At 42.8% G+C, this 13,889-nt stretch overlaps 1 protein-coding gene across 4 annotated transcripts in view; it reads right to left on the bottom strand.

Moving 5' to 3' along the window:
- The window catches only part of GLI3 (GLI family zinc finger 3), a 376,435-nt gene that overhangs the window by 156,555 nt on the left and 205,991 nt on the right, over positions 1–13,889 (bottom strand). For all 4 annotated transcript variants that reach the window (XM_053264771.1, XM_053264773.1, XM_053264772.1 and 1 more), the window contains one exon: positions 4,744–4,849. In XM_053264771.1, coding sequence (XP_053120746.1) covers positions 4,744–4,849 — 106 coding nt within the window. The remainder of the gene's footprint in view (positions 1–4,743; positions 4,850–13,889) is intronic.

Raw genomic sequence — 13,889 nt, 5'->3', positions numbered from 1 at the left:
AAGGTTCACATGTGCTATATGAGATGTGCCCATGCAGTGGAAGGTAGCTAACAGAGCTACAGCAATCATGCTGGCGGCAATTTTCACCAATCTTCCCTTCCCCTGGAAGTGCCTTGCACTAACTGAAAATATGTCCCTTAGTCCTCCGCAAAATGTTTCAGGTGGTACAGGGCACTTCTGAGTAAGGAGAGGACGGCTAAAATTCCACACTCACACAATGGGAGGAGAGCTGAAGGGAGGAGAGCTGGTCTTGTGGTAGCAAGTAGGGATGTGCAAATCGATTCGGGTACAGAACTATTTGTATCCGATTCTAGCTGATTTGGGTGATTTGTACATAGAACAAATTGCCCAGATTTGGGTACAAAACAAATCACCCCGATTCAGAAAAATCACCCCAATTCAATGTTTGAGTAGATTCTTTGATGGGAAATGAGACTGGATTCTAAGTCCATCCACCATTTTGCATCAAAGAAGATTATGAGTGAACAAATATGAACAGTGGTAGTGGATTCTAAGTTCATTCATCAGCCATGAAAATTAGCTGGGTGACTCTGGGCCAGTCATGTCTCTCTCAGCCTAACCTACTTCACAGGGTTGTTGTGAAAGAGAAACTCAAGTATGTAGTACACCGCTCTGGGCTCCTTGGAGGAAGAGTGGTACATACATGTAATAATAATAATAATAATAATAATAATAATAATAATAATAATAATAATAATAAAAAACAGGCACTAAGAACAAATGCAATAAGAGCAAAAGTCGAAAAATCCACAACAAACAGCAAGTGCTGCCTTTGTAAAGAAGCAGATGAAACAGTGGACCACCTGATCAGCTGTTGTAAGAAGATCGCACAGACTGACTACAAACAAAGGCATGACAAGGTAGCAGGGATGATACACTGGAACATCTGCAAAAAATACAAGCTACCTGTAGCCAAGAATTGGTGGCAGGGTGGATTTGATTTAAATCAAACTGATTTAAATCACGATTTAAATCACTAGCAGGGTGGATAAAAATAAAAAAAATCCGATTTAAATAAAAAAAAAATCCGATTTAAATCAAAAAAATCCGATTTAAATTTAAAAAATGGATTTTTTTGATTTAAATCGGATTTTTTTTATTTTTATGCACCCTGCTAGTGATTTAAATCGTGGTTTAAATCGTGATTTAAATCAGTTTGATTTAAATCAAATCCACCCTGATTGGTGGGACCATAACATTGAAAAAGTTGAAGAAAATGAAGATGTAAAAATATTATGGGACTTCTGACTACAAACAGACAAACATCTGCCACACAATACACCAGATATAACTGTAGTCAAGAAGAAAGAAAAACAAGTGAAAATAATCGACATAGCAATACCAGGGGATAGCAGAATAGAAGAAAAAGAAATAGAAAAAATCACCAAATACAAAGATCTACAAATTGAAATTGAAAGGCTGTGGCAGAAAAAGACCAAAATAATCCCAGTGGTAATTAGCACCCTGGGTGCAGTTCCAAAAGACCTTGAAGAGCACCTCAACACCATAGGGGCCACAGAAATCACCATCAGTCAATTACAAAAAGCAGCTTTACTGGGAACAGCCTATATTTTGCGACGATATCTATAATAACCAACAGTATTGATGATAAAATTCTGACATCCCAGGTCCTTGGGAAGGATTCGATGTCTGGATTAAAAAAACCAGTCAATAACACCTGTCTGACTGTGTAAACAAGAAATAATAATAATAATAATAATAATAATAATAATAATAATAATAATAATAATAATAATAATAATAATAATTTTGCATTAAAGATGATAATGGAACATCTTTGTTTTCATAACAATCCACTCTCATTTCCCACCAAAGAATCTACTCTCAGAACACCTCTAACACTGAAAACAACAAAACCCAATACCCCATGGGCTTGTGGTTTGGAGAATGGTTGGCACCTTATGTGCACTACACCACAACCCACTCTGGATCACCCTGGTGCCACCCGCAAGTGGAGTTACTTTGAAATCTAGGTGGCAGCAGGCCACTACCATCCAACACACTCTTCTGCCCCTGGAATCCCTTATCTGCCCCCATTCTGCCACGAAGACATGGCAACTTAAAAAAATTGTTTAAAAAATCACCACTTTGCCCAATTTCTTTGAAATCTGGTAGGTAGCTTCCTTCTACCCATTGGGCACTACCACCCACCACAACCAGCTCTGGGCCACCCTGGTGCCCCCACATGGAGTTACAAAGCTGCTAAAATCCCCATTATTCCCTATGGGGAAAAGCTTAAAGACCCATGAACTTCAAAAAATTGTTAAAAATCACGCCTTTTCCCAAATCCTTTGAAATTTAGGTGGTAGCTTCCACCCATTGGGCACTACCACCCACCCCACTCTTTTGCCCCCAGAACCCCTTTTTCCCCAGAAGCGATTTGTATTTGGAAAATATGGGTACAAATCGAATCTGGGGTGATTCCAGGGGGGGCAGATTCAGACCCAAAACAAATCGGAGATTATTCGGTTCTGGTACAAATTGAATTTAAAAAATTGATTGGCGCACATCCCTAATAAAAAGGTAAAGTTGTGCCCCTTTGCTCAGCTGGGTGCACCCTGGTTTGCTAAAAATTGTATTAAAGGAAGTAGTAAAAGGCAGCAAGAAGGCCTGTCAGTAGATCATATTTGTACTTTCTGCCTTACTGTGTTCTGTACAACTAAAAATACCGGTTTTAATTTCCTCCCCCCGCCCCCTTCTCCTATATTTTCCTGCTCTTGTTCATCTCATTTTCTGATCGTGCCCAAAATTAGATTCCAAGTCTCTGCTCTAGCTATACTGCTTACATCCCAGAGACTCCTGACAGTGTGCACATGTGCATAGACAGGGAAGAGACGACTATTCTAAAATACAGAACAAAAACGTGCTGTATATGTGCCAATTCACCCTACATATGATTGCAACCTCAGGGCCAAACTACACATGGTAACAGAGATGCATGAATGCACGTCTCTCTAAAATATTTTCAAACAGCAGCCATGAGATATACAGTACAGATTGCAACTGCAGCACAGAGGGAAGGGATTTAAACTTTCCCTCATACCATTTTCTTAACCAAAAAATGCTCCCATTGAAACTGCTATTTGTGCTGACAGGAAAAGTATATATGCAGCCATGTTTTTCCTACCAGTGCAGTCAGGGGTACAGTTTTCACCAGTAAAATGCTTTAGGGGGAAAGGGTTGATCCCACCCCATCACCTCCACAATCTGATCTGGATTATTCCCTCCCCGCTCCCATGCAGCTGCAATTTGAATAAAATTTAAAGAGACAGAGCTACACTCACAGATCTCTATCATCCCACCTAATTTGGCCATCAGTCTCTCCAGATGAAGACTAGCACTGTCTCCTTGTGACAACTGCAGTGACAACTGTGTAGGAAGTAGACATTCAGCAGATATAGTTTTTCACATCAGTATGTACCTGGCCAGCAAAAGATATGGAAGCACTTTCATAACATCAACCACAGAAAAATGACTGAAATAATTGCTCTATTGGAAATCCTTGGGAGAGAACTCCAAAAAATTGAAGGTACAATTTCACTCTTGATTTGAAGTGCAAGAACAACAATATTTATGAGTATGAGTATCTGTCTTGCTATGTTTTGAGCAAAGAAAAGGACTGTTCTAGATAAATGACAGCCCCCCTTTTCCTTCAGGGTTACTTAAAATGAAGCTTAGGCAGTGGCCTTTTCTCAGGGAGCCAGCATGGTGTAGTGGTTAGCGTGCTGGACTAGGGGAGACCCGAGTTCATATCCCCATTCAGCCATGATACTAGCTGGGTGACTCTGGGCCAGTCACTTCTCTCTCAGCCTAACCTACTTCACAGGGTTGTTGTGAGGAGAGACTTAAGTATGTAGTACACCGCTCTGGGTGCCTTGGAGGAAGAGAGGGATATAAAATGTAAATAATAATAATAAAAAAATAAAGAGGTTTTTTGGGGGCCCAGGGGGTGTGGAGGCCCTGGATTTTGGCCCAGAAGTCCAGGGGTAAGAGCGCTTCTGATTGCAAATACCTGAAATGTCATGACTATCCAATGTGTCAGAGTTCAGTCTCAAATTGTTTTCAGTGCAAAGTTCCAGAACATGTGAGAGAGGGTATGAATGCACTGGTATGCATTACATCTCTGTAGTAGTTATTTGTGGCTAAGCAGTTAGGTAAGGTAGTGATGTTCTGGCACAGTGATATATAGGCTATATTGAACTGGGGTAGTGTTTGAGGCAACCATGTTCAAGTTTCCATTCAGTCAACAACTGTGGTACTAATGTAGGCTGTGCCAGAGGACTAGCCACTGTCAGTTGTGTGCAAGGCAAAACCTGTTTGGCTTTCGCAGGGATGCTTTCCATGCTTCCAACTGTGTGAGTATACTGAACCAAGGTCACAATTATCATGGAGATAAGCCATTAATTGTCCATGACCTGCAACTATTTTCCATGACAATATCATCTGGTAGGAGAAGAACACCTCTGCACATAGTGGTCTCTGCTTATCACAATCAGTCCAAACATATTTGAAGAAAGGAGAGAATGACTTTTAGATAGCTTGAGCTCCAACAGCTTCAGGGAAGTCTCTTTAATAAGTCTACTGGCAGCCAATGTATGCTGTTGCCATAGGCTGCATCAAGCAGTACATAAAATGCACAGTGGTCTTGACTCTTCTTCTTATAGTCTTTGATATGTTAAGTGTTGCAATGGTAGTACTTACACATGTAGTGAAGGAAGATGAGATGGTTCATAATGGTAACGCCCTTCATGATGTCTTGCATCAATTGGTACAGGAGGATGGAATGCTGGGAAAAGGTGAGGCGGATCTGGAAAAAAGAACACATGGTTTCCAAATTTCATTGTTATTCGGATTCTTAGTAATCTGATTAAAAAGAAGATCAAACAAGCAGGGCTGTATGGGTACGCTGTGCTAAAAATATATATTAAAATTCTGTATGAAGGTTGTTCAAAAGTTTTACAATTTTTATTTTTACCATTTTGCACAATTTTATGACAACTCTAGTCATGGGTGCAAGGAGCCATGCAGGGCAGTGGAATGCTAGCCCCTGGTCACTGGAAATCCTATTTGCCACTCCTCTATCTTCTGAGATTTTAGCAAGCATTACCCAACCAGTTTCATGCATATCTTTGCAGCCATGAGGTTTTGGTTTTGTTGTTTAACTGAATGCTGGGATTCTCAGTCACATCTTGAACCTGTTCTACCCCCCACAGAATCACATGCCAATAGGATGGAGACATATATAACAAGGTTAGCACTCCACTGAGTCCAATATACTGTTCACTGACACCGGTCCAAGCCAAATGTGTAGTGCCTGGCTCATCCAATTTGCCTTGGCAAGCATGAATATTCATGTATTAATTTTAATATTCTCTTTTCATCACTTTAATGGAAAATTACATAAAGAAGTCTTTAATAAATAATTACAGTGCGCATATGTGAAGTGCCAGATCAAAGCGATCAGCTAGCCTTTCATAAGCACACCATGATATTTATTTATTTTTATTAAAACATTTTTAAGCAAAAGCAGAAAGAAATATTAATAAAACAAGTAAACATATACTGAAACAAAGCGCATCATAGAGGTGACAATTCGAAAGAGCTAAATTGCAGAGAAATACTTGAGCTGCTACAGTGATATGAAAAAGAGAACCCTGGAGGCATAAAATGTATTCCGTTACTAAGGATGTATATACTGTACAGGTCTGTGTATATTCTGTACTAAAACAAAAAACAAACAAAAAACCCATGTGTACCATGAAAAGCAGTTACATAACCTGAATAAATTATACAAATTAGCCAAATATGCAAGGGACAAAAAGTACTGAGCAGAGTAGTAAATGCTCCCCCCGTGCCATCTTTAATTACTCAGCCTTCTTGGATTTCAACAACTATCCTTACATTGATCTCAGCAACTAAAGCAGTTAGAGACTTGGAATTGGTTACATTTAATGTAATGAAAACTGTGATTCACAAGATTTTGAGACCATCATACAGCCCAGGATATATACTTCAATAGGGCCCAGTGGCTGACATCTAGAATAATGAACCACATGTGCAGCAAAGGAAGTGTGCATGCAGTATGATGTCTTCTAGACTAAACAGAGTAAGTAATCACAAGTGGGGTGATTTTTGTCAATCTCCCCTTCTCTCTTAAGCACTTTGTGCCACCTGAACAATATGTCCTTAAGAGTTATGCAGCCCTCAGGGACACACTGCTAGGTTGCACTTCAGAGGGAAGGGGAGATCAGCAAAAATTGTCTGTCCAAGCAGCTTTATCCTGCAGCGTGACATGCTTCACGAGTGCTTTGTTAATCTGGATGTCTGCCACTGTCTCCTAGAACATCCTAGTAATAAGCCCTATTCATACATGATATTTAAAAAGCTGTACTTGTGTACAGCTGTCAAAAGCGGCGGGGGAGAGGTTGGAAGTACTACCCCTCCAATGTGTCAATTTGTCTCCCTCACTTCCCTTCCTGTCGCGCTCATAGTTACTACAGTTATATGAAGACAGCTGCCACAAGTGTGATGGCGGGTGCTTTTGTGTTCAGCAACCTGGATCACCCAGTCAGCTATCACAGAAACTGTGATATTACTGGCTGCAAAAGTTGCATAGTTACAGTTACTGTAGAACATTCTATGAGTTACTTATGCTTTCCCTACATAAGTCATATGGAGAAACAATAGCTTCTTGTAAGCTATGTAGAGAGTCATAAAGGCTGGAATACTTTTTATGTTGGCTAAAATTGCCAGCTGCAGAAGACCATAAAAGAAACCATGAATTGAGAGAATTGCCACTATATTCTGTGGGAATGTTCTTCCATGAAGTTTCAAAAAATCTGAAATCTTCTATCAAGCCACACTTGGAAGAACATCACCAGTATTTAATGCACAACTATTCTCATCCTGTGGGCCACTGGTGGGTGACAGTGTGCTTCTAGTGGCCCTGAAGATGATGAGAAAAACAACAGAGGAATTTTGAAAGACTTTGCCAGAGTAAACGATGATGATTGCTTAATTAAAGCTGAGGGCTTAACTATATGCTACGGGAGGTGCATGGCTGCTGCCAACTTATATGTCTCCCACATCTCCCTGGTAGTGTTTAGTAAAACAAACACAAAGTGTGACATCATTGGATTGAATGCTCCTGTGTCCCATGCAAGTAGCAGTTAATTCACTGAAGTGAGGGGTGTGCATGGGCAGAGAAATGCTGGATTCAATGATGCTATGTTACATGTTTCTTTTACTAGGCATGTGTGAGGAGATGCGTGGAGAATATGCAAGAGAGCCACATATCCCCTGTAACATCTAGTTAGTTAAGCTCTCAGTTCCCAACAATTTCTTATTTCTCAGTGACACAGAGCATATGAAAACCTAAAAATATTTTTATAGCTGTGTAGACCACAAGCTATTTTGATTTATTTCTACTGTCTGCCTCATTTACATAAATTATGGAAACACAGATATTATGGTATTGTTTTCCGGGGTGGGTGTGTGCCACTTTAAGGTGTTTTTTTAAAGCTTCTTTTTGGAAGTGCAAAAATCCTCAATAAATAAATAAATAATAAATTGCCTCTATCCTTTCTCCCCAACAAGTTCAGGACAGCTTTACCAGAGTATAGAAGGGACTGTATTCTCATTCGGAAGCCCTTAAAACACAGGAGCCATAAGATGAAATTATATGATGCCCAGCAAAGAACACATAAACCAGCAGAGTCCATGATACAAGTCTTACAGTTCAAAGTTGTAGTGATTATCAACACTTCAACTGTACAGCCTTAAAAAGACGGCTGTTTATATTAAGAAAAACATGGAGCCTATACATGTATTAAGAATTAGTCCTGATTAGAAATGTGAAAGCCCAGAAAAATTTGGGGAATAGGATTTCTTTCTGTGTTTCCCCCCTAATGCCAGGGACAGAAAAAATTGGAGAGAAAACTGATAGAAAAATGGGAAAAATCCTTAGGAAAATATTTTCTCTCTTAGATACATGAAATGCATTATAAGGCATGGTTTTAAAATACTGCTTTCACTTCCTGCACATTGGTCTTTCAAAATGCTAACAACCATGAAATATGAAGATGTTTTATGTAAGACAATGAAAAGTAATAACTACAGTTCTAGTCCTACATAATATAGAATTATATAAAACTCTCAAATCCCAGATACATTTTGGCCTTTGCCGCTCACAGGAGGAATACACAGACCTAGGCCCTGTCTACGGCCCTTCTTTGCTTCTGAACTGTTGCTTGCTTTCCTCTGGACTGCCTTCCTCTTGGAACTGGAGAGTGGTGGATATATCAGCCTCCTGATTTGGCTAATGCTCATCTTGCAGATAGGGATGTGCATGGACCTGTTTGGAGGCCCTTTTGCGGGCCTCCAAACAGGTTCTAACACCCGGCAGTAACTTTAAGGTTCGAACACCCAGAAGTAACAATAACTTTAAGAGCGGGGGAGGGTGCACCCCACCCTGCATTTCCCCTGCCGGCACTCTCTTAAAAACTGGTCTGGCTGCCCCGTCCTCTCCTCAGACCAGAAGTGACCTGAAGTAACCCATGTACGTGAGCACGTTGGGCATGTGCACGTCGCACATGCTCGCTCACACCAATATGCACATGTGCACGGATTACTGAGGAGTGGACAGGGTGGCTGGGAGGTACGCTGCTGCCACACCAGACCAGTTTTTAAGAGAGCGCCGGCGGGGGAAAGACAGCAGGTGGGGTAAGGGCACCCTCCCCCACCCTTAAAGTTATTTCCCCTACCTTCGAACTGATCCCCGCCAGTTCCGTGCACATACCTACTTACAGATAGTTTCTTACCCCGGAGAAGTGGGACACAGCATTTTACCCTCTTACAAGGAAACAAGCAGCCTACTGCCCTCTCTGCTTGTGTATTTATGTATTTATGTATTTTATTAAAATACAAGTGAATTTTAGCCCGTTGAAAAACGGGCGCTAGTAATGCTTTCGGCCCCTGCCGCCGAACCGCCCTCCCAGCTGCCCGATCCCACCATTTGTACAGGAAAGAGGAGCTCGCCAGCAGAGCTCCTTTTTCTGCAAAGGCTCTTCTCAAACTGGCGCTTTGAGCGGAAAGGACGCCCTTTCCGCTCAAAGTGCCAGTTTGAGAAGAGCCTTTGCAGAAAGAGGAGCTCTGCTAGCGAGCTCCTCTTTCCTGTACAAATGGTGGGATTGGACAGCTGGGAGGGTGGTTCGGCGGCGGCATTTTTCAGGGCCAATTTGGCCCTTAGTAATTTGGCGGGGGGACGGGAATGGTGGGATCGGGCCCCAAGGTTTCCCCCCCCGCCCGGCTTTACTGGCGGCGCCAGGCCTCAGCGGCGGCTTCGCCACCACCTCGGCCAGCTTCCCCGCCGCCTCTTCCCCCGGCGCCTCTCTCCTTTATTTGCAGCGGCCGCTTCTGGCCCCGCCGCCGCCTCACCCGCACTCCCGCCGCCAGTTGCCCCGTCGCGGCCACCGCCACCTCTGGCCGTGGCCACGGCTGCGCCGCCGCCTCTCCCGCACTCTGCTCCTGGCGTAGGCGGCGGCCACTTCTCCTTCTCCCGGCCCCAACATGGCCGCCGGGTCCTGCCGTTCGTGCCTCCCTTGCCCTGTTCTGGGCATGCCCAGAACAGGCCAGGCACGAACGCACGCTTGGTGTCCGTCCACGGACGGACACCAAGCGTTTTATTAGAGAGGATATATACCCCGCCCCTCCAATAAACTACTGCTCAGGGTGGCTCACAGCAATAAAATACATACTATGTAAAATAAAAATAATAAAGTGAACCAAATAAAGTAAACAAGTTAAAAGTGAAGCTAAAAACTACAATCAGTATTAAATATAAAATTAAAAGTTATTTTAAAAGCTAAAAATTGAGAGTTATAAAAACTAAACACTAAAGAACCTACCAGATATAGCCAAAGATGGAGCATTTGAAAGCCTCTTTAAAAAGATGTTTTTATTTATTTAAAAAAAACACTGAGGGAGGGAGCATGGCGAAGCTCTTCAGGGAGGGCATTCCAAAGCCAAGAGGCCACAACCCAGACAGCCCTGTCTCTTGTCGCCGCCAACTGGATCTCTGTTAGTGGTGGAGCCATGAGCAGGATCTGAGACGATGAGTGGAGGGCCCTGGCAGGTTCATATAGGTGAATGTGGCCCAACAGGTACCCCAGCCCCAAGCCATGTAGAGCTTTAAAGGTCAAGACATCTCGAATCTAGCCAGTAAGTAGACCGGTAACCAATGAAGCTGCTGCAGGATAAGTGTGATACTCATGAAACAACTTGCACCCACAAGCATCCTTGCAGCATTCTAGACCAACTGAAGCTTCCGAACAAGGGCAGACCCACATAGAGCGCATTGCAGTAGTATAATCTGCAGTAGTGTAGACAAAGCCACCAAATGCCACATCAAAGAAATGACCTTTCTAGAAAGCCAGAGGTTGCCAGTTCAAATCCTCGCTGGTATTACTGATTGACTGATTGATTTGATTTATATACTGCCTTTCCAAAAATGGCTCAGGGCAGTTTACAACAAGATAAAAACAATTAAAACCAGTTAACAATTAAAATCAAAAATATAAAAACAGAATAAAACCAATTAAACATTCAAATAGCTGATGAGCAGTTGGCAGTGGCAGGCCGAGCTGGCCACTGGGATGAGGAGGCGGCGGCAGTGGGCCAGGCCGGCCACCGGGAGCAGGCAGTGGCGGGCAGGAGAAGGGGATGGGCCGGCTTGAAAGCTGGCTAGAAACCGCAGCCAGGCAGTGGGGAGAAGCGGGCCAGGTGGGCCGGCAAGAGGCGCAGATGCTCTGCACCTGGCCCAGCTAGTTTGTAATAATTGTTTAGTGTACTTTAAAAAACAACTATGGTATTCACATTTTTAAAGGAAAATATTGTATACTAAGCTGTGCACTTTTTTAAAAACTTTAAAACAGTAAAACAAGGATAAATATGATACAAAAATAAGTACTGTATATGTCCCCCCCCAATTTCTGGGGGGGGTTTCCAGAAGAAAAAAGAAAAGAAAAATAAGGTTTTCTCCCATGGCTTCAACATTTCCAGAAATTTTACTTTTCTAGTCCTGATATGAACCAATTTAATTGATATAAGATTCACAGGTGGAACACTATTCACATGAATAGAACACTCACATACACAGATATTCACACATATCAGATCAGATCCCTAACATAGAAAGCCATTCAAAGCTGCAAGAATAAGGCATTTTAAAAATATTCTGCCTCATATTACTTTATTGCTAGCAAGCCTGAGTTGATGCTACATCTTGAAGAACTACAGCAGATAGCTAATATGAACAACCAAGTACCACTTACAAAAATAATAACTAGAACCGCCCCATTAACATAATCAACAAGGCCTTGGTTCCCCCAATGTGATCCACATGGGAAAGCTCTCTGCATGAACACAAACCCCCACCAACTATCACAAGACTTAGAATGAATTATAGAGACCTTCAGGAGCATATAGCTGACAGACAGTTCAGTACATTTGGAGTATTTCACATCAGTCATTAGTCCAGAGGTCATAGGGCAGTCTGGAATCAAAAAGGAATGTATAGACAGTTGTTTTTTTAAAGGCATAGAGATTTCAATCCACAAAACAATTTAATGTGGAGGTATTTCAATGTTAAACCAATGTCTGTATTCCCACCTAATGTGAAATCGCAGTTAAATGGAGCATAGGTTGGAACTCTGTTACGTCTAGATGTGTGCAACCACAGTTTTGTGACAAAAGCGACCTGCAGTTTGGCTTGTCAAACTCCAGTTTGAACCTTTGGGTTGCAATAAGTTTTGTTACCCTAAACTGAGGTTTGGCGCTGGCGGCAGCATTACGTCTAAACACGAACGGCACGAAAACCATGGTTCCGTTTGCTTTCTGGAGCCGTACTCATAGAGACAGTGGTGTAGACATGCCCAGGATTGTGCCCGCTTCATTTCTCACTGGCCACCTCTCTAAGCACTTGCCCCGCCCTACCCCCATCTCCAATCAAACAAAGCAGTTGCCTGGCAACAGGGAAACTGCCGAATTCCAGTCCAAGCTTGTCAGCCTGTCAAATGGCAAAGTCACACAGGGGCATGCCCTCTTCCTATTCTGTCCCTTGCTCCCCACTCCTGGGAAGCAGGAGAAAAAGTGGGTGGAATAACAAGACAGGCACTAATTGCTTTTCTCCCCCCAAATGAAGCAACAATGGTATGTTCACAAACACAGAGATGTGGGTGCTCTGGAGCCCACCTAGCGGGGCTGGGTTTTATTTGCGGTGAGAAAAGAGGGACGCAGTTCTGACAGTTGGCCCTTGAGTAACTTGGATGGCTTTAAAAGGGCCTTAGACAGGCCCTCGAAATACCCTCCAAGATGCCATCTTGAAATGCCCTTCGAGATGGCAACACAGGCAGGGCAACCCCTTTAGAGCACTGGGACAGCAACATATGGCAAGGTAGCGATACCCGGGGTCAGGTTTAAAAGGCAGTTCCAACCAGGAATTCTTGAATGGTTCTGCTCTATTTTTTTGTACAATGATGATGGGAAAGGGGGGCCCAGCATCTTCCCCTTGGGGCTACCTGTGCTGTCCCTAGGTTTACTTATGAAAAGGGCCAGGCAGTAGGAACAGCATTGCCCCAGAGAAAGGAGGAATTTGTCATATGTGATAATGACGGATGCTGATCCTGAGCAGACCACTCACACATGAGAGTGTAAGGCCATGGGAATACTGCTTCACAGCTCATGAGAAGAACCATCTGTGGGGACAGGGATGTCGGGCAGAATCACTAATAAAGTGTGATAACAATCCCCCTTCTTCCATGGACCACTCTCTCACAAGCATGTCAGACAATGGGGGCCGGATAGTAGCTGCCGCCCAGCCAGGTTGCTCTATATAAGCAAGCTGCAGGGATGAGTACCCCAGCAACAGCTCTCTCTGTCCTGGACTGCTGCGAAGATGCTGTCATGGCATGGGCCAGCCCAGCCACCCATTTGAACATGTCCACCTTCTCCAAACCTGGAAATTTGCCCCAATCTCTGAACCTGGAAATTTTGAATGAGAACCATTCCCAAATCCAAAGAAGATTATGAATGAACAAAGATGAGCAGTGATAGGAGATTCTAAGTTCTGAACTTTGAATCCACTATCATTGCTCATCTTTTCATTCATAATCTTCTTTGGTGCAAAATGATGGATGAAATTAGAAAGGATCCACTCTCATTTCCAACCAGAGAATCTACGCTCAGAGCACCTCAGACACTGGAAACAACAAAACCCAGTACCCCACGGGCTTGTGGGGTGGTTGGCATTTTATGTGCACTACACCACAACCCGCTCTGGGCCACCCTGCTGCTCCCCAAGTGGAGTTATGGGGCTGCTAAAATCCCCATTATTCCCTATGGAGGGAAAGCTTAAAGACGTGCCAACTTCAAAAAAAAAAATTTAAAAATCACCAGTTGCCCAATTTCTTTTAAAATTTGTGTGGTAGCTTCCACCCATTGGCCACTACCACTCAACCCACTGTGGCCACAAAATGGAGGTCCAGATCTCAAACTTTCTCGGTTTCAAATCTGGGTGATTTATTTTGTACCCAAATCTGGGCAATTAAGCACAGGGGTGATTTGTTCTTTCTATAGATCGCCCAAATTAGCCAGATTTGGGTACAAATTGTTTTGTACCTGAATCGATTCGCACATCCCTAAAGTAAAGTTTTGTATTTCAGCTGCTAAGAAGAATCCTTGTACTACTTTGATGAGAGATGAGTAGATACTTACTCACTCTTTCTTAAGAACTTGCATTTGGATTATCCAGCTAAAAGTATTAACCATAAATACTGTGATACCTCATAAAA

This window comes from Hemicordylus capensis, chromosome 6 (genome assembly GCF_027244095.1).
Source record: "Hemicordylus capensis ecotype Gifberg chromosome 6, rHemCap1.1.pri, whole genome shotgun sequence".
Lineage (NCBI taxonomy): Eukaryota > Metazoa > Chordata > Lepidosauria > Squamata > Cordylidae > Hemicordylus > Hemicordylus capensis.
This window is presented reverse-complemented; position numbering and strand designations above follow the sequence as displayed.